The sequence below is a fragment of the Amblyomma maculatum genome, chromosome 1 (assembly GCF_055883805.1).
Source record: "Amblyomma maculatum isolate TAMU_Amacu chromosome 1, ASM5588380v1, whole genome shotgun sequence".
NCBI lineage: Eukaryota > Metazoa > Arthropoda > Arachnida > Ixodida > Ixodidae > Amblyomma > Amblyomma maculatum.
Genome location: NC_139344.1, coordinates 50231935 through 50250729, shown reverse-complemented (window position 1 = coordinate 50250729; position 18795 = coordinate 50231935). Strand labels below are relative to the sequence as shown.

The window sequence follows — 18795 nt, the reverse complement described above, 5'->3', positions numbered from 1 at the left end:
GTACTTCTGATTTCATGCACAGGACTGCATTTCCAAAAGTGAGTCCTGGTACCATAACACCCTTCCATACCCCTCTAACAACCTCATAGCTGTTATAATTCCAGAGGGCCCTGTGTTTCATAATATCCGAACTCCTTTTCCCTTTGTCTATCGTAATTCTTTCATGCTTTTCTAGGTAATTTTTTCCTTCATTGATCCATATGCCCAGGTATTTATAGCTCTCCACATGTTCAACCTTGGTGCCTTGTATTTCAAGCACGTCCCCCCTTTCATCATTAAATACCATTATTCCTGATTTTTCGCTGCTAAATTGCAGTCCCAGCTTTTCGCCCTCTTCTCCACAGATCTTAAGCAGCTCCTGCAACCCATCCCTCTTATCTGCCAGCAGTACAATGTCATCCACGTACATCAATCCTGGTAGAACTTGTGTTACTTTCTGTCCTCCCTGCATATAGCTTGCATCGAATCCCATATTACTTTCCTCCAGGCGCCTTTCCATTTGGCTCATGTATATCATGAAAAGCAGCGGTGAGAGTGGGCACCCTTGCCTAAGCCCCCTTTTTATTTTTGCTGGTTTTGTTGTTTCCGTCTCCCATACTATCACTGCCTCATTATCTGCATACACTTCTTGTATGAACTGAATCAGGCTTTTATTCAGGCCATATTCCTTCAACTGGTCCCACAGTTTTTTCTGATCTACACTGTCGTATGCCCCTTTAATATCTAAAAACGCTATCCATAATGGTCTCTGACTTGCAGCTGCTGTTTCTATACACTGGGTAACCACAAATAAATTATCCTCTAGTCTTCTGTCCTTGCGGAAACCATTTTGTAGTTCTCCGAGGATATTCCCTCCTTCTGCCCATTCCTCCATCATTACTTTTACTAACTGCATTGCTACCCTGTATATAACTGATGTAACTGTGATTGGCCGATAGGACCTTATGTTATCTCTGCTTCCCCTGCCTTTGTATATTAGTTTCATCCTGCTCATTTTCCAATCTTTTGGTACTTGACCGCCCTTTATTGTTTGTTCAATCAACTGTCGCAATTTTACTTTGCTTTTTTGTCCTAATCTGGTAATTAATCCCATGGGTATGCTATCTGGTCCTATCGCTGTTCCCAAGGGGACCTTCCGTTCTATTCTTTCCCATTCTCTTGCTGTCATCTCCTTGTATTCTTGCTCCTCGTCCCTGTGGTCCTCATTATTCTCCATTTCTTCTGCGGCATTCACTTCCAGACTGGCAAAGGCTGTTTCTATTGTGCGCCTAACATATTCCTGTGCTTCCTCTCCCTCCACTCTTTTTCCTTCCTGTGTGGTCAGTGAGTGTTGGACCCCTTCCGTCTTTTTTGCTTGTAGCCTTATGTGGTTCCAAAACCTCTTTGCAGCATTTTTATCTTTTTTACTTATGTCCATCATCCACTGGACCCCAGCTTTTCCTATTTTGATTTGGATTAAGGTTGACGCCTCCCTTTTTCTCTCAAGGTACTCCTCCCATTTGGCTTCTACTTCCCTTGGTGTGGCTCCCCTCTTCTTTGCTAATCTGTGCTCTCTGGATGCCTCTTGACGCCTCGTTATGGCTGCTTTAACTTCAGCATCCCACCAGCTTTTTGGTTTATATTTTCTCTTTCCTCTTCTAATCTTGCCCTTTTTTAGCTCTCTTTTAAATACTTCTACTAGGTCACCGTATGTCCATTCTCTATTTGGTTGTTGGTTTACTATGTCCTCAATGCGCTTTGACCCTTTTTCCAACTGCATATCATTGAGTTTCTGGTTGCTTTCACATACCTGCATTTTTGCTGCGGCCGCTGTCCCGCCAAATTGGAGTTTAATTCTTTTGTGATCGCTTCCTAAGCTCTTCGCCCCTTCTTCATCAATTTCCATACCTACTAACCTGTCATACAGCTTGTGGGACATCCGACAATAGTCGATTGTGGAATGAGAGTTATTTCTTTCCCATGTTATTTTTCCCTCACACTTTATCTCTGAATTAACTATTGTGAGATCCTGGGTTTCACAAAATGTTCCTAACATTTTGCCTGTCGTATCGGTAGCTCCATCAAAAAATTCCATATGGGCATTCATATCCCCTAAGATTATCACTTCCTTATTCTGGCCAAATTCCTCTATGTCTTTAGCTAAACATCTGAAATGTTCTGAATTTTCCTCATTCGAGTCATTTCCTGTTTTTAGGTAAACAAACCCTAGTACTGTATCTAGGTTTCCCACTCTACCCTGGAGCCATATATGTTCTCTGCAGCTTTCTGTTATCCTTTTCCAATCTTGGCCTTTGATTAGCGCCCCCAGGCCACCTCCTTTTCGGTCCTTCCCTTTTCTATTGCACCCCAGCCATGAGTATCCTTCAATGTGTGGAGGTTCTTCACTGTCTCTAAGGTGGGTTTCTGCTACACCATATACTACAAAATTTCCAGTTTGCAGCTGCTCCTGAATTTCATCCCATTTAATTCTACTTCTACCCCCTTGCATATTAATGAAGGCCAAATTTACGGGTTGTTTCTTTTTCCTCCTCCGTGCCTTCGTCCTGCCCTTCCTCCCTCCATCTTTGTCTCCTACTTCTCGGTATGCAGGGGCAATCTGCTCGCCTGTAAAAAAGCTAGCGCCCTTCGCCCCATCCGCAGCCCAAGCTGCCATCCCGCTGGTGCGGTGTAATGGATGCCATCAGGCGTGAAGGGGAGGTAGTTCCTATCCCCATGTATCACCCTGTTCACATCCATGACATCGCACCTGAGGGCCTTCCCTACCTCCCAGATCATCTCATTAGCCCTCAGTACTTGGTGTGCTACATACGGGCCCTGTCCCTTGACTGCCGGCACTGTGCACAGCACTATGTGCACATTCTCAGCTGTAGCCCGTAGCTTCACCACCCCTGTTCTTATCTGCCTGCCTAGGTTTTGTCCCCTGTTCTTCAGCACGTCGTTTACTCCGGCATGGATGACTACCAGATTGTCTCCTTTTCTATTTTCCCACAGCATATCCCTTGTCCTCTCCACTACCTGCCCAAAACACTCGCCCGGCCTGCTTTCCACTTGTACTTTCTCAGTAAACTTCACTGTCTTTAAGACTGCCTTTTTAATTCTCGTGACATTAGAGCTCCCTACCACCCATACCCTCTTGCTGCCGGCTCCTGTCTCTTCCCTGTCAGTGGTATCCAGTCCCTGCTGTCTCGACCCCTGTGTCCCCTCTTCCCTCCGGTTACCATCGGGGCTCGTGTCCCCCATAATCGCTACATTCTCCCTGCGCGCCCCCTGTGACGCGTCCGCCCCCCCGTCGTCCAGGGTGGCATTACTGCCTGCATTCTTGTGGAGTGCTTTCCGTCCCTCTGCCTGTCTCTTTGTCCACTCTTCCACCTGATCTTCCCATCTGCTTGCCTTATCGCGCACCTCTCTCAACTCGCGCTGTAGGCTCTCCACCCTGACGCCCCACTCCTTCTCGACTCTTGTCTCAAACTCCGCCCTTCTCTTCCTTTCCTCCTGAAGCTCCTTCCTCATCCGTTCTACCTCCTTGGTCAGCTCCCCCTCTACTTTCTCCACCACCGTGCATATTTTGCATTTCAAGCTGGCCTCCTCAGCTTCCATCATGCTCTCAAACCGTCTCGTCCAGGAAGCACCAGCGCTCACACGTTCCGCACTGGACGAGATCCCCAGGATCCCCACCCTTTGCTTTCCTGGTCGGCCGCCCCATAGCCTCAACTCTGCGACAGAATTCGCGTTGCTCAGAAAATTTTTCCGAACTAGGCCTAAATACTTTTTCCTAGCGCTGTTCTATGTTATTTAAGTCCTATATGTTTTCACTTCCATGTCTCTGATCTTAAGCTAAATTATAATCTAAATTTGCCGCCACTATACGATTACATATAAAAACTGGTAAAAGAAAAGTACTCAGCTTCGGCTTCGGTCGTCCTTCGGCATGGCTGCTGTCATGGCTGCCATGCTGCCATGCCATGCTGCCAGTGATGGCGATGCGATAGCGATGGGACGACGCAGCCGCGCGTCCACTGCAGTGTTGCCAGCCGCCTAATGAGAATGCGCTAAATAGGCTAAAAATCGATACGTTTCCTTCCCCGCAGTTCATTCAGAACTCAGTCAAGAATAAAAGTTTAGCAACAAAAACGTTTTCATGACGAAAAACACCAGTTCAAATTTAGTATTCAAGGAATTCAAAAATCTTCAAGGACCAGTCATAAATTCAAGGTTTTTAAGGGCCTTGAAAACAGACTTCCGTAATTCAATGGTATTCAAGGTTTTCAAGCACCTGTGCGCACCCTGCATCCAAAGCGTTAGATATGCCTGTCTTCTTAAAACTCTTAGCCACTACCTCGTCGGGGATACTGCTCCACGCTTCTGTGATCCACGAGCACAGCATCTCCACGGATGGCCTTCTAATCTTTCCGCTCGGCGTCAAATCATGCTGGCCCATCGCCATCCACTCAGCATAAAGTCGTCGAACGTTGTCCTTGAACGGTTTGTTCAAAGACACGTCGAGAGGCTGCAGCAGTGAAGTCAGGCCGCCAGGAATGACTGCAATGTCCGTGCGCAGCTCTTTCAGCTTGGCACGCACGCTGTCCACAAGGTGACCCCTAAAACTGTCCAAAACCAGAAGCGAGGGAAGCAGAAATGCTCCTGGTCTTCTTCCCCAAACAGTCTTGATCCAGTCGACCATCAGGTCTGCAGTCATCCACTCTTTCATCTGTGCACGTATATGGATGCCACGGGGAAAGTTTCCCTTCGGAATAGTCTTCCGTTTTAAGATCACGTATGGTGGCAGCTTCCGCCCGTCGGCCGTCACAGCAAGCATGACTGTGCATCGCTGTTTTTCTGCGCCAGACGTCTTCACGAGGACGCTCCGAGCACCCTTCTCGTTCACAGTTGTATTCCGGGGCATGTCGAACGTCAGTGGAGTTTGATCGGCGTTTCCAATTTGCGACATGAGGTAACCGCATTTTTCGCGAAGCCTAGTGACGAAGTGATGGAAGTCTATCACTTTGCTTTCATACGCGGCTGGGAGCCGCTGGCACGACTACGTCCGCCGCCTCAGGGAAAGTCCATTCCGTCGCATAAAGCGAGTCGTCCAACCGGAGCTAGCGCGGAAATCCTTTGCGGCGATTCCCAGCTTCCTGGCAGTTGTGCGCGCCTGCGTCTGTATCATTTCTAATGACACTGCACAACCATCCTTGCGCAGGTCCCTCACGTATTCTAGGACCGTCTCCTCAACACGAGGGAACTTGACCGTTTTGGGTCCACGGAAAGCCCGCCGTGTCTTGTTCATAGCCATCAGCTTCTCGCGCTGCTTCTTCCAATAGCGTATCCTCATTTCGTCCACGCCGAAATGCCTACCAGCAGCGCGGCTGCCATGCTCCAGTGCATAGTCGACAGCCTTGAGCTTGAACGCGGCGGTGTAACTGGCATACCGCCCCATGGTGAAATGGCGTAAACTCGCACAAAAACACAAAGCACGCTACGACGCTGCCGAATTGCAAAATGGCGAACGCCACAAAGCATGGAATCATGGGAACTCCAACGTTACTAGACTAGGTTGGGAACTCGTCGGAATGCATTCGCTGCGGGATGACTACAGATCAACCACCAGGCGGCTCCATGTTCGGGGTGCGATCATTACGCGGGGAATTTAAAAAATGGAATTTTGACTTCAAAATTCAGGGGTGCGATCATTACGCGAGTGCGATCATTATGCGAGTAAAAGCACCAAGGACCAGTAAGACTAAAACAAATTGTGCTTAGCTATTCAAGTGGGTTTAAACAAAGATTCTTTCGTATTTCCGTTTTGACGTATACATATTGCTGCATGTAACAAATGCTATGCTGACCAGATATAAAATTTTAAAAGAAGAACCAAACTACCAGCATGCTCACTAAGCCAGAGTGCACAGGCATCAAAACTGCCATGCACATCACAGGTGCACAGCGCCTGCTGCTTTCACTTGCTTGGGGATTGCCCACTAAGCTATGGAGTGAACAAGAGTGGTTGTCATCATGTCGCCTCGTTGCACTGCTCTCTTTGTAGTGCACGTGACATTCTCTCGTCATGAGCGAAGGCACAGTGTGGTCAAAGAAATGCATTTTGGGGACTTCTAATAGTTTTCAAGCTGCCAACACTGTACTCCTTTATGTCACTAGTTATGAAAATAGTACCTCGTTGCGAAGGTAGACCATGGCAAACGTGCTCCGCCTATGAATTGCAGGATCGCTGACAGACGGCGTAGCCATTGGCATGTACCGTCTATTGCAGAAGTTTGCAGCCCAACGCGCCGGGCGGAGCAGCAGTATCGCTCCCGAGAGGCGGCGCTGCGCCCGCCGGCGCGGCCTGGTGACGCAGCTATAAAGAGTGAGAAGGTTTGTCCTCTTCCCCTCATCCCGCAGTTGATACCGCACATTTTTGCTCTCAGCCGCGCGATGAGGGGAAGAGAACACGCATCCTCACTCTTTATAGCTGCGTCACCAGGCAGCATCGGCGGGCGCAGCGCCGCCTCTCGGGAGCGATACTGCTCCTCCGCCCGGCGCGTTGGGCTGCAAACTTCTGCAACAGACGGTACATGGTGCATTATACTCATGCTGTATTAATTAGTATAATAGTTTATTCTCGATGTAACATTAATGCCTAATAATTCCACAATGGTATAATATTCTGAAGCAGGATCAGCAAAATTTCTGTAGGGAGTATATTCTGCCGCAGAAATGGCACCCACCGGCTCTGCAGCTTTTGCTCCACAGCCACAGAAAGTTGTTCCCAGATACAGTGCATTCACTTCCCAAGTGATTTGTAAAGGCTCACAAAAACTGTTGAGGAATGACACTGTTACATACAGTAGACCCCGTTAAGATCATCTCCGTTAAGATGAACTCTTTGGATAAAATGAACAATATCAGAACTCCTGGTTGGTTTCCCACAGACTCAATGCAAAAAATGTTGCTTAGGATAAACTGTTCATGTGTTTCTTGGCTATGGCGAACTTTCACAGTGGCCGTGACCCACAGCAACTCCCAGCAACAGTACGCGTTGAGTATCTCGAGACAAGCTAAAGGAAAAAAAAAAGTAATGATAAAACGCTTCCTCCTCAAAACACGGACTCTGCAAAAGGGCTTCCCCACGTCTTTAGCGCATCGGTGCATGACAGTTTTCTTACCCTTTTGCACAAAGTTACGGGGAAGCATTCTTGTAGGTGCAATGGAACAATAAGACATGACCAAGATTCATCATCACGCAAGCATCACATGCTACGTGTGGCTTCCAATAGACGTAAAGGCACGTAGACAGAGTGTACCTTGCTGATCAACTTGACAAGTCGCAGACTACAGGTATTTCACTTTTACTTCAACTTTGCATAGTTTCTTAAGCTCCTTTCTTCGTAAAAGTGGTGCAGTATCCGACATCTTGGGAGACTAAATCTTTCAAATTAGACGTAGTATTGCCCTTATGTATCCCTGTAAACAACATTATTTGCTACGCCTGACAGGTTACATATCCAACATATAATTAAAAAGTCTGACTCTAGTTTCATGCACACCTAATTCACTCAAATATTTCACCTTGTGGTATCTGCAACTTCCTCTTCACAGCTTCACTAACAGGAAAGTTACTCTACCTAACCATAAGCAAACAAGGGTAATCTGCAGGTTTCAATTCGAATGCGAGTCTTCCCATCCTGCCCACTCTCATGACTAAATGATCCAAGTTAAAAGGAGAAAGTACATAAACAAACAATGCACAGGCCAAGAAAATAAAGCACAGGCAAAGTGGAGTACACAGCTCCTTTCTGAGACATAGCCAAACCAAAAGTAGGTCTGTTAATTTGATCACTATGTCAAGGGCGTGCCCATTCAACCCTTTGTTGTACCAGCAGTTGTGCTGCTGACCTCTTGAGAGAGCTTCAAGAGAAAATGGGGGGGGGGGCTCTGACATCATGCTGGCCATTTGGTCTACCTTTGCTGTGTGGAACAGACGTCACAGGGTCCACAGGAGGTGGTGGCGTGGGTGCCACTGGAGGCTGGAAGACAGGTTCAGAATGCTGAGACACGGGTGCCCCAAAGCCAGCGTATGCCCCCGAATCTCGGCGGCCAAACTGGTTAACCTGAGGTTTGATGTACGGAAGAAAATAACCAGAACACTCAGCTCGGCAAATAAAAAATGCATTCAATATTCGCATGAGGCTGTGTGTACAAGTCTGTCCATGATGTGAATCTGAACAATGGACATCATCGTCGTCATCAGCCTGACTATACACTGCTGGACAAATGTTTTTCCCTTACCTCTATAATAAACCCGCTCCTGTGCCAGCTGTGGGCCCCCTTATCCTTGTAAGCTCTCTGATCTCATCCACCTAACGTTTTGCCGTGCCTGCTTTGCTTGCCTTCCCTTGGAATCTGGCCAGTTACAGGAACATGGCTCTTAAAGCTATTTTTATTTTACCAAACTTGACGAAACTTGGTATACTGATTCAGTTTCTTGCACAGATTTCAAACATGTAATCATTTTCCAATTGGCCAATTAGCTCAAAAGATAAATCAATTGTTCATAATTTGCAGACACAATAAAAAAATAACCATATTATGAAACATTCACATGCACACATTGCTAGGTACTAGAAAGCATAAGGAATACAATGTTAGGAGCACTTTTTTGATATAACAAATATTAGCGATTTTATAGCAGTTCAAAGTTCACTGTTCCAAATGTGGGTGCCCTACAGTCTGATCTAGAGCAAAACACTGAAGAACTAACTTTTGAAATGTATATTGCAAAATCTGTTCCTAACATTCTGTGCTTCGCACTTCTAGTTACTACATGCCACAACAAAAATTATGGTTCTACCTCCATTAAAGCAGAGATATCGCTTCCGCAAATGAGCAAGAAGTCAAGAATGAGAGTTTTGAGAAAACGAGAAAAAAAACACTTTTTTAATTTATGGTTTTAATTTATGATCTAGAATCACAAAGGATTGCAATAAAGCATAAATGAGCATTTTAGGCTTATTTGGAAGAAGGTTATGGCTTGTGATACTTGCCAAAGAAAAACTTCATTTTGGCGACTGGAACAAAAGGTTTACTTTGATAATTTTGGCAGAAAAGAAGTGGTTAAAAAGCAGTGTTGCTACAGAACTTATGAGTTTATCTTTCTGGCAAAAAAATAAACAGTCATAGCAATAGCTGCTATAGAAGCCGACATATCGCTCCTCCAAAATGGTGACTGTGTCCAAAATGCAATTTTGAGAAATCGGCGAAAAATGTTTTTGGCATATTTTTGAATTACCAAGGCTAACAGCAAGTCGATAAAATGAGTTATGACTGGATTTTGGTGTGAATATACAGTTTCCCATCAAGATAATTGCGCCCACAACACAAAAAGAAATTTATTTCGGCAAAGTTTCCGACTCTGCATGCCGCGCGTGATGCCGTTTCTTGACCGCCGCTGTCGCCGTGCCGCTAACTTTTCTGAGTGTTCGACCTGTCACGTCCATAAAAACTGCTTGGGCGTAACATTTTCATCTGCATCGTCATGATTACAAAGCTCATACGTGGATGGAATCGCCTCGAGGAAATCGTTCACTCTCCTGTCTATGGTGCCGAGCGCCACCAGCTACGTCCTTATCGGCCCATCGCGGAGCGTCGGTGCTTCGTCACCAATTGCTAATAAAATGATGGCGCGTCGTCGAGTCACCGACATTGCCTTTTAAGCCAGTATGAAGCTCGAACCTAAATTTTCCGCATTCTACGCCGTGGTCGTGATGACAGAACGCCACTAAACCAGCTAGGCCTAACTGCGCAACCTTTTCAAAATGGCGCCAGGCCCCAAGCAGTCAACGTCAACAGCCAACCAAAAGTGGTCCGTTGGGCCACATGCTTTTGGAGCCCAACAGCAGTGCGCGTTTCGCGCAATTCACCCCTTTGTTTCCAGTTTCAGGCGTTCGTTCACGAACGCGGTTTTGACTCAATATTTTGATTAAGGGGAGGTGGGCAACGACTCAGGATATTAGGCTATATATTTAGTGCACAGAGCAGAGTTTACAGTATTTCGATGTTCCGGCATCCATAAATGTTAATTTTGACAGTCTTGGCCTGCACTGCGGAGTTATGGAATTCAAAATCTGGCTGCTGCACGTTTCCCGACATGCCAATGCCAATGGTTCAGCGTACTCAGAGTGGAGGAAGCACGTGAATGCCAGAAAGGAAAATACGAGTAGGCGTTAGAACGGCGTAACGCCATCTCAAAAGAAAAATAAAAGGCCAGTGACGAACGCTAGAGTGTCTGAAACGTCGCGACTGGCTATATCACGGTCGCAGAAAGTTGTCCCTAAGCATGGCAAACATTTGCGGCTGTGCGGAGCAGTGTGGCGCAAATTCAACAAATTTTGCGCTTATGGCGCAGAAACATGCCGTTGTATAAAAATGGCGCAATTGGCGCAGCTGTTGCACCACTGTACCGTTTATGATATGACTGGACATAAAGCCATCAAATGAGGACAAGTCCAGTACACTGTACCTGATTGTCTTGGGTTATTCATGCCCCAGTCTCTTGATGTGTAAGCCAACATTCTTTTATTCTGTTGTAAAACTCGCCCTCTTATTTCAACAGAGAGTGAAGAAAGTATTTCCGTTTGAAGCCAGGAAAGCAATGCTCTAGGTAGAGCACACATTGCACACCAAGGCTGGATTTCAAGTTACATAAAATGAGCCCTCGACCTTTCAAGACGTTCATGCAAAACAGCATGTGCATGTACTTTTTATTGCATGTGCAAACTGGAAACAAGACGAACAAGACCCCGAGGGTGGAGGAGACCCCAAGGGCGCGGGAGACCCCAAGGGCGCGGGAGACCCCAAGGGCGCGGGAGACCCCAAGGGCGCGGGAGACCCCAAGGGCGCGGGAGACCCCAAGGGCGCGGGAGACCCCAAGGGCGCGGGAGACCCCAAGGGCGCGGGAGACCCCAAGGGCGCGCGAGACCCCAAGGGCGCGGGAGACCCCAAGGGCGCGGGAGACACCAAGGGCGGGGGAGACACCAAGGGCGGGGGAGACCTCGAGGGCGGAGGAGACCCCGAGGGCGGAGGAGACCCCGAGGGCGGAGGAGACCCCGAAGGCAGAGGAGACATTACAACTGGAATGGTTCAATGCTCTGGAAACTTCAGAGGTTATGAGAACAGGTACACCGCATCTTCTTCTGTTACTGCTGTACTGCTCCTAACAATTGTGTCTGCAGTGACGTGCAAATGCCTAACTGTGGCACGCGTTTGCAATGCTAGCATCTCGTATTCAGCAGCTATGATGAAGAGTGGTACTCACAGTGGCTGCAGCTGGTGGGACCTGCTGGCCACCTTGGTAGAAGGACTGCGATTGAGACGAGGACACTGTGGAAGCCATGCGTGCCTGTGGCACAGGTGCAGTGCTTCCCTGGAAGCAGCCTCCAGCCCCAAGAGACGACATTCCAGTTCTTGTCAAGCGCCTATCGTGCTGTATGCTGGCATTTACTGGTGCTGCTGATGCTGGAGCCGAGAATTGACCCCGAACGTCCACCCTTGCAAAGGGAAAGTGTGGTGACGGCATGCCCAGGTGCTGGCAGATACGATCCCGGAGAATAGCCAGCGATGGCTGCACATCCACCAGAGAAATCTGTCAGCATGTGATAAGTTCCGACCTATGCAAAACACTCAGGTAGGGTAAAAACCGCGTAAATGCGAAGTCACTGAGAGAGGGAAAAATAATATTTGGATTAACCGAACACAGCTAAAAACTGGACCCAGGCCAAAAACTTCCGTTGCAAGAACATGTGCATCACTACGGCCAATTTGTCACTCCCTAGTTTCCCATGGGATGGTAAAGCGGTGTGCACAACTTAGAGCGATATATTATAAACGCACTCCGCCTTTTCTTCCACGCTCCAGTGCAACCTGAATAGCTTGCGACAAACCTGCTAGGCCGTGTAGTTGTGAATTCGGGTGCACATACTAGTGAGATCGCCATCGCAAGCTCCTCTCACAGTGCCTACCACTTGTTCGATGGAGTGCCCATCAGTGCGAACAAGCCTGGCAAACGGTGCAATTCGAAATTCCTATATAGTATAGTTCTAACCTTTGTTTGGCGCATCATAGTCACAGTTGGTTATGTGCCACAAAACACCACATAACCAACTAATTATACAGTATAGCTGATCTGCATAATAATTAACCACTCTTTTTGATGCACGGAGGCCCACGCGCCCTGCTAGAAATGGGCACCGGCACGGGGCACATACTACTGCCCATCGAAAGCTAGCTTACAGCCAGCAAACAGGTCGTTTACATCACGACGGCCAGCTTAACATGAAAGTACTCAAAAATATTGTGATATCGGTAACCTAACTCCTAACTCACAGCAAGTCTTAAGAGATAGTGAAGGTTGGTGCCGTGATGCCACTGATGCAGAGCAAGGATATTTGATGTTGTGGGACACACACACTGCCACTGGTGCTTTGATGCCAGTGCCTCCACCAGACGCTTGCCTTGATCACAGTAGGGTCGGAGAGCAGCGACAAGGGCGCACACCACTGCCTCTAGTGCGGCCATGCCTTGTCGAGGCGGCAAGAGCATGCACCCCAGTAAAGCACGTCTTCTCCTCTGCAGGCACATACTTCGGTAGTCCGTAAGCCATACTAGAGGGAATGTTGCTTTCTAAAATGCTAGTTCTGTTAGTAGGGTGCTAAGGCATACCAAGCATAGGAATCACTTTGTGGCAAAACTCAGAGCGGGCATTTCTGCCACTCCAGTCTCAGCTACGGCGACAGATAACAACGCCGTCTGCCGGCCACTGCCACACCGTCGGCTGCAGCCTTCGAAAATTTTAGTGAACGAATATTGCTATTCAGCATAATTACGGCTACAGTGAGCTGTTGTGCTGACCATGTGTTAGAACTGTTAGAACACTACGGGTGAAAAACAGCCGAAACGAGCTGACCAGCAGTATCGTCTCTTACACCAAAAAACTGTGCAATGATGTCACAAGTACTTGATTATGTTTTTTTTTTTCAGTGAACCTACGTCACAGTCAATGCGCTAGCGATAGGCTCGAAATGCAAGAGCGAGCCTTACCACAAAAAAAAAAAAAGAAAGAAAAGGAATTAAAATATTTTCTACGCTTCCCTTGAGTCTAACACTTGACTGTGATGGCCTTCAAACACAAAGGAAGCGCATGACAAGCTTTGCACAACCTTGTAATATGGTGTCTCTACCCCTTAACTGGACTGGCACAGGCCAACACTTTGATTTATCCTGTCAAATTTACATTAGAAATAATGGGATCACGGAACTTCCTTGAATTTACTGGAAATTTTGAATTAACAAAGTTAAAGTTATTGAACCCCACCGGGGTGGTGCAGTGGTTACGGCGCTCGACTACTGTTCCCAAGGACACGGGATCGAGTCCCGGCCTCGACGGCCGCTTTTCCATGGAGGCAAAAAGCAAGGCGCCCGTGTGCTGTACGATGTCAGTGCACGTAAAAGAACCCCAGGTGGTCGAAATTTCCGGAGTCCTCCACTACACCATCTCTCATAGCCCGAGTTTCTTTGGGACGTTAAACCTCACAAACCACAGTTAAAGTTATTGAGGTTGTCCTGCGCTAATTGTAGCAATAATAGTTCTCAGTGCAAGGCTGAAGGTACAACCGACCAGAATAGCTGAAGATCAAACTGAACATGCATCTGTACTATACAAACAGTGGCCAGAGTGCACTCTAAGATTTACAGCAGCTCACTGACTCAATTCAGATTTCCTGCCATTCCGAAATTCACACTAGACTTATTGTGTAAATTGTTTGTCTAATCCCAAATTCAGCGTACAGTAAAACCCTTTTATAGTAAAGTCACTGGGACCAGCAAAAATCTTTACTATATCAGTTGTTGGTGATGACATGGTCCTGAAGATGCTATCTGGTAATTAACCCTTTCGCTGTCACGAACGTATCGGTACGTTTTCACGCTTCCCGCCCACAGTATCACCGACGTAACGGTATGTTCTCTATCGTGCATTCAAAACTTCGCGCTCAGGCGTGAAGTTTTCTACAAGTTCGTATTTTTGCCCCGCGTTGTGTTGGTACGTATATACTGAAGAGTATAGAGTGACCACGCCCACCCCCTTCTTTGCTGGGGGGGGGGGGGGGGGGGGGGGGGGCGTGGTCGCTCCGGCCGCGCTACTCTATCGCGCTGAGCGATCATGCGGCGCACGCGTTTCGTGCAGCGTGCATGCGGTTACGGGCTCAAAAGTTGTTCTGCCATCTGCAGCAGGTTTGCAGGTTTTTATTTTTATTCCATTGGCGTCTTTGCTATGACGCGTCACATTCTAGGGCTCGTGCCATTGCCTGTCCAAAAGGTCGACGCATGACTCGATCACTGCTTTCGCTCTCTCTTTCGACGCGCTTGCTTGCAGCTAGTAGCAGCAAAGGAGGTTGTTTTAGCCTCTTTCCATCTCCCTCTGTCATCTTGATTTCACAACGTGCCATTTATCTCCGTTGTGCAGGCCACCGAAAGTGCGCCCTCCATGCGCGCGGTTACTTTTGGATGGCTGACAGCGCGGGACCTTCGACTGCGGACTGGGGCGATGGCTCTTTTGATTATAAATACCAGTCGAGCTCAAATTCGGTCTCTCAAGAAGTATTGAGCAATTTTTTTTTCTTATTTTATCCTCATTTAAGTAATTTATAATCAGGCTGATAATGATGATCATGTTAATTAACACCTGCAGAACACCGAAATGTGCATATTCCGTCGACAATTTTTTAGCATAGCAATCATAATCAAAAATAAATCCCTACGCTCGTTCTCTGATATGCTCGCTCCCGAAACCAAGCCGACACTGGGGGTGCGTCACGGCCAGAAATGCCCGACAGCGAAAGGGTTAAATGCCTACTTACTGAACATGTCTTGTTCCTTAATGAAAAAAAAACAAAAAACACTGAAATATCTTCCATCTTTCGCTTATCATCTCTTCGTGCAATTTTTTTCAGTTATAAACATTGTTTTACATCTTGTGGAAGTACCTCTTAAGCATGAGAACACTGTGGCTACAAATACAACCAAGTTTGATTTCATGTGAAAACCAAAGCCTTACATGAACACGGTGATTTTTTTTTTCTTTTAAAAGGCAATAAATGATAAATGTGCATGGCAGTCAAGTGCTGCAAGACCGCACACGCTGCACCTCCACTCCTTGCCTCGGCTGCCTCATGCTTCGTGCTGCACAGTGCTGTGAATGTTCTCTCGTCTCTTCCCCTTTCCTATTTCTTGCTGCACTTTCACTCCCCCTTACTTTCTGAACGGACCACACCACCTATTTTCATTGCTTGTAGACAGCTTTACTTTTTTTTTTCCCTACGCGCTGCATGCTTTCCCTCACGGCTCCAAGGCCTCCATAAAGTAGGCGTCTCCTGAATGCTGCTAAGCCTAGTGGTAAAACCACTCAAAAGGGCACTCGATGTTATTTTTCTGTTTTCAAATACAAAAATCTCAGTGCGCGGGCGGCGATGTCATATCGTGGGAGTCGTCGCCGCGGCCAGGTGCACTTTACTATAACCGATTTTTACCGAAAATATCTTTACTATAAAGGGGGGAAAAAATGTACAGTTGTCCATAGAAGATGAACTGGTACTTCAGTTTCACTTTACTATATCCGAGTTTACTATAGCGAGGTTTTACTAATAGATGTACAGAAGAATGCGTGTACAACCTGTGGGGGATTCACAATCCCCTGCTCCCATTATAACGGCAGCGCATAATTATAATGCGAGTTATGCGCACTGCTAGGGAGGTTGGCAGAGGAGAGGGCACACTGGCCACCCCCCACTGCCCCCTTGTCTCCCATGGCAACGCTGCCACGGACTTTCCTCTTTTTTCCCGGCCTAACTGGGACACCTCCTCTCCCCGATCAGAGTCTAGAAGCACGTGTCTCGCAACTCGCTTGGGGCTCTTCAGCGGGTGAGCGCGCACGTGCACGGTTCGCGATTTCCGCCAGAGAGACCGCCGGTGTCACAGAGTCGCCTGGCCGCCATACGCACCTACCACAATGGGCCTTGAGCGCAAAGCCACGCCAGGTGAGCAGAACACTCCTCTCACCTCCTTGCGTGTGTTTCCCTTTTTTGGTGGGTTTTTATTTTACCCCTGTACGTGAGCGGGACGTTCGCTCGCTACGGCGGTTGTATTTGTGTGCTGTTGATTTGTCGTGCATAATTGCTCGGGCAAATTAAGGCTTGTTCGAGCAACTCGTGTTTGTCGCCTCTGGCCTGAACCCACACCAGTGGCGACTTTTTGCACCACAGGTTGGGGGTCTCAGCGTCTGTTAGGGCTGGTACGCTGGGGCTAGACAGCGACTGTAAGGATACACGTCAGCCCTTTGAGGTTGGTCACGCCATGCTGAGACGAGCTGTATCACACTACGTGTGCATCGATGAGCATGCGAGCGGCCCTAAGACTTGCTTCAAGTTGTGTCATTTCGCTGCCTAGTATTGCGCACGGTGACGTTGTCGAACGGGTAGAACTTGCTCTATAAGTTCGCAACAACACCACGGTTGCTGCGTTAGGCACAAACTGAATGGCAGAGCTAGGCTTTACACAAAGCGCACCGCAATCCCAGCCGAGTGTTGTGTCTTTTCCCTGTACTCGAGCATAATAAACTCTGTTCGAGTACGTAACTCTGTGTTTGTCCCCTCTGGCCCGAACCCACCGCAGTAGCAACTTCACACCACGGGTTGGGGGTGACAGCTCTGTCTGCTAGGGCTGGCACGCCAGGGCTACTAGAAGGCGACTGTAGCGTCTAGCCCCTCAGTGGCGCATTCTTGTGAAAATAACCCACATAAAGCATACAAGCACTGCAAGTAATCCAGGAATCAGGTGAAGAAATGTAAAGGAGATTGCAAAATTTGTTACCGCTCTGAAATAAATAAAACTTCCAAGAAATCCAATGCGAGGACCACAGTCAACTGCTCAGTCTGAGATTTTTTTTTTTCTGTCACAATGGGTTCTATGTTAAATGGAAAGAGCACGCCCAAAGTTTACCCAAGCCTCTTCACAGGCATTATGCTTCCAAAATAGACTGCAGTGTTTAAAGAGCAGAATGTGCTTAAATAGTACATATGTTACATGCAAGCAACCTGCAATTAAGTACTACTTAACGAATTTAGATAAAAAGCCTTTATGCACAAGCTCCTTCATTACTGTTCCTTGGATACTGCAAGAGTTTTTCATGTTTATCAATGTGTACAAGAAATGCTCACATTAAAAAATAATTAAGAAAAAAGAAACACCTCTAAAGTTGTAAAAGAAGTGAATGCCAAAATAAAGCCTGAAATAAAAATTATTCAGACGATACACTAGTACACTTTATCTATCCTTAAATGTAAAAATATCGCAGGCCTATCTGCCGACTTCATTTCTTAGTGCTGTTCATAAGTAGTGGTCACCATTCAGTTCCTTGGGCGGTTGTTTAGAGTCTGATGTACCCATTCTCCCAACTACACAAACAACATACAGTGAAGACAAATTACGAAGGAATTATTGCATCGTGTGGTAAGTCCATTTGGGAGGCGTGCAGTTACCATAAAGGGATTGCTAAATAGTTAACCACTTAGTTTCAGCATGATCTTCTTCACCTCACAGCACAGATTCAATTTTTTTTTTTTTTCACTTTCAAACTTTTGTGGTTTATGCCTGGCACAATTTGCAGCACATTTTGTAGAAGGTGGCGGAGTACAATCTACTTTGTCATGAAAATTGAAAATCTTCCCTAGAAATTGTTCTCCGGAAGTTAGGTATTCAAACCGTACTCTTAGTTGTTGAATGAGCTTCGCACTTGTTGACATTCGGGAGAAGCCACCTCACATGCCTCAGCTTTTCTCGTTTTTCAAACCCTATCATAGATTACAGACACCGTAGTGAATAGAAATAAAGCAGCGGGTACGCAAAGTGAGGACACGCAGCAGCTCAAGGATGACCTAAAGTTGAAAGTATGTTTTCCACGGTCCTGTAGTTTAAGTTCCAGGCAGATATTTACTTTATTCATTATCTGAGCTAAAGTAGAGCTTGCGAAGTCATCTTCAGACTTTTTGCTACTGCCGTAAAAGAAAAAAAATGCGGAGTAGAATTAAGAGAGTCACGCGAATGGTGCTGAATTTGGAGTGTGTCCTGACACCGGCTCGTCATTTTTATTTACACTTGAGATCACCTCTCTCCAAATAAATATTTCTATGTCGCCGCCTACTGAAAAAAAAAAAAAAAAGTGCACTAAATGGAAACCAAAACTACAGTCGTCATACTACCTGCCTAGATTGAGCTACGTATTTCATCGCAACAAAATTTGCACTGAGCAGCACATCGAAAACCGTTTGTTCATATATGAATGGTGGTCTATGGGGCAGTCCGAAAATGGTTAACACAGCTCTCATGTTCTGCAAGCTTTCAAAGTGAGTGGCGCACTCTTGCACCAGGTGAAACTTAGCTGCACTAAACTGCTATCAAGTTCACTAATGGCGAATTCGAGTGGGAGAGCAGGCGCACTAGAGAGCACTTCGAAAGTGCTCTCAGACATGCGGGTGCCCTCCAGTGGGAGAGCAGAAGGGCTTTTCCTCCGCTGAGAGCACTCAAGTGCACTCCCGGCTGCTCCCTCGTCTAGAGCGAGTGTAGAGGAAGTCACATGGCATAAAGCATTATATCCATGCCATTTTTTTTTTCTCTTGAGTCAGCGATGCTCAAAATGGCGGCTTCAAAGCATCGGCGCTCGGCGAGCAGAAACCATTGCTCAGGTGCTGT

The 18795-nt window shown here is 46.9% G+C and overlaps 1 protein-coding gene across 4 annotated transcripts in view; it reads right to left on the bottom strand.

Annotated features, from left to right (window-relative positions):
* Sec31 (COPII coat complex component secretory 31) overlaps window positions 1–18795 on the bottom strand; it is a 182666-nt gene that overhangs the window by 60893 nt on the left and 102978 nt on the right. For all 4 annotated transcript variants that reach the window (XM_084588119.1, XM_084588121.1, XM_084588117.1 and 1 more), the window contains exons 18-19: window positions 11312–11617; window positions 7961–8108 (exon numbers count right to left, since the gene is read on the bottom strand). In XM_084588119.1, the coding sequence (XP_084444245.1) occupies window positions 7961–8108; window positions 11312–11617 (454 nt within the window). The remainder of the gene's footprint in view (window positions 1–7960; window positions 8109–11311; window positions 11618–18795) is intronic.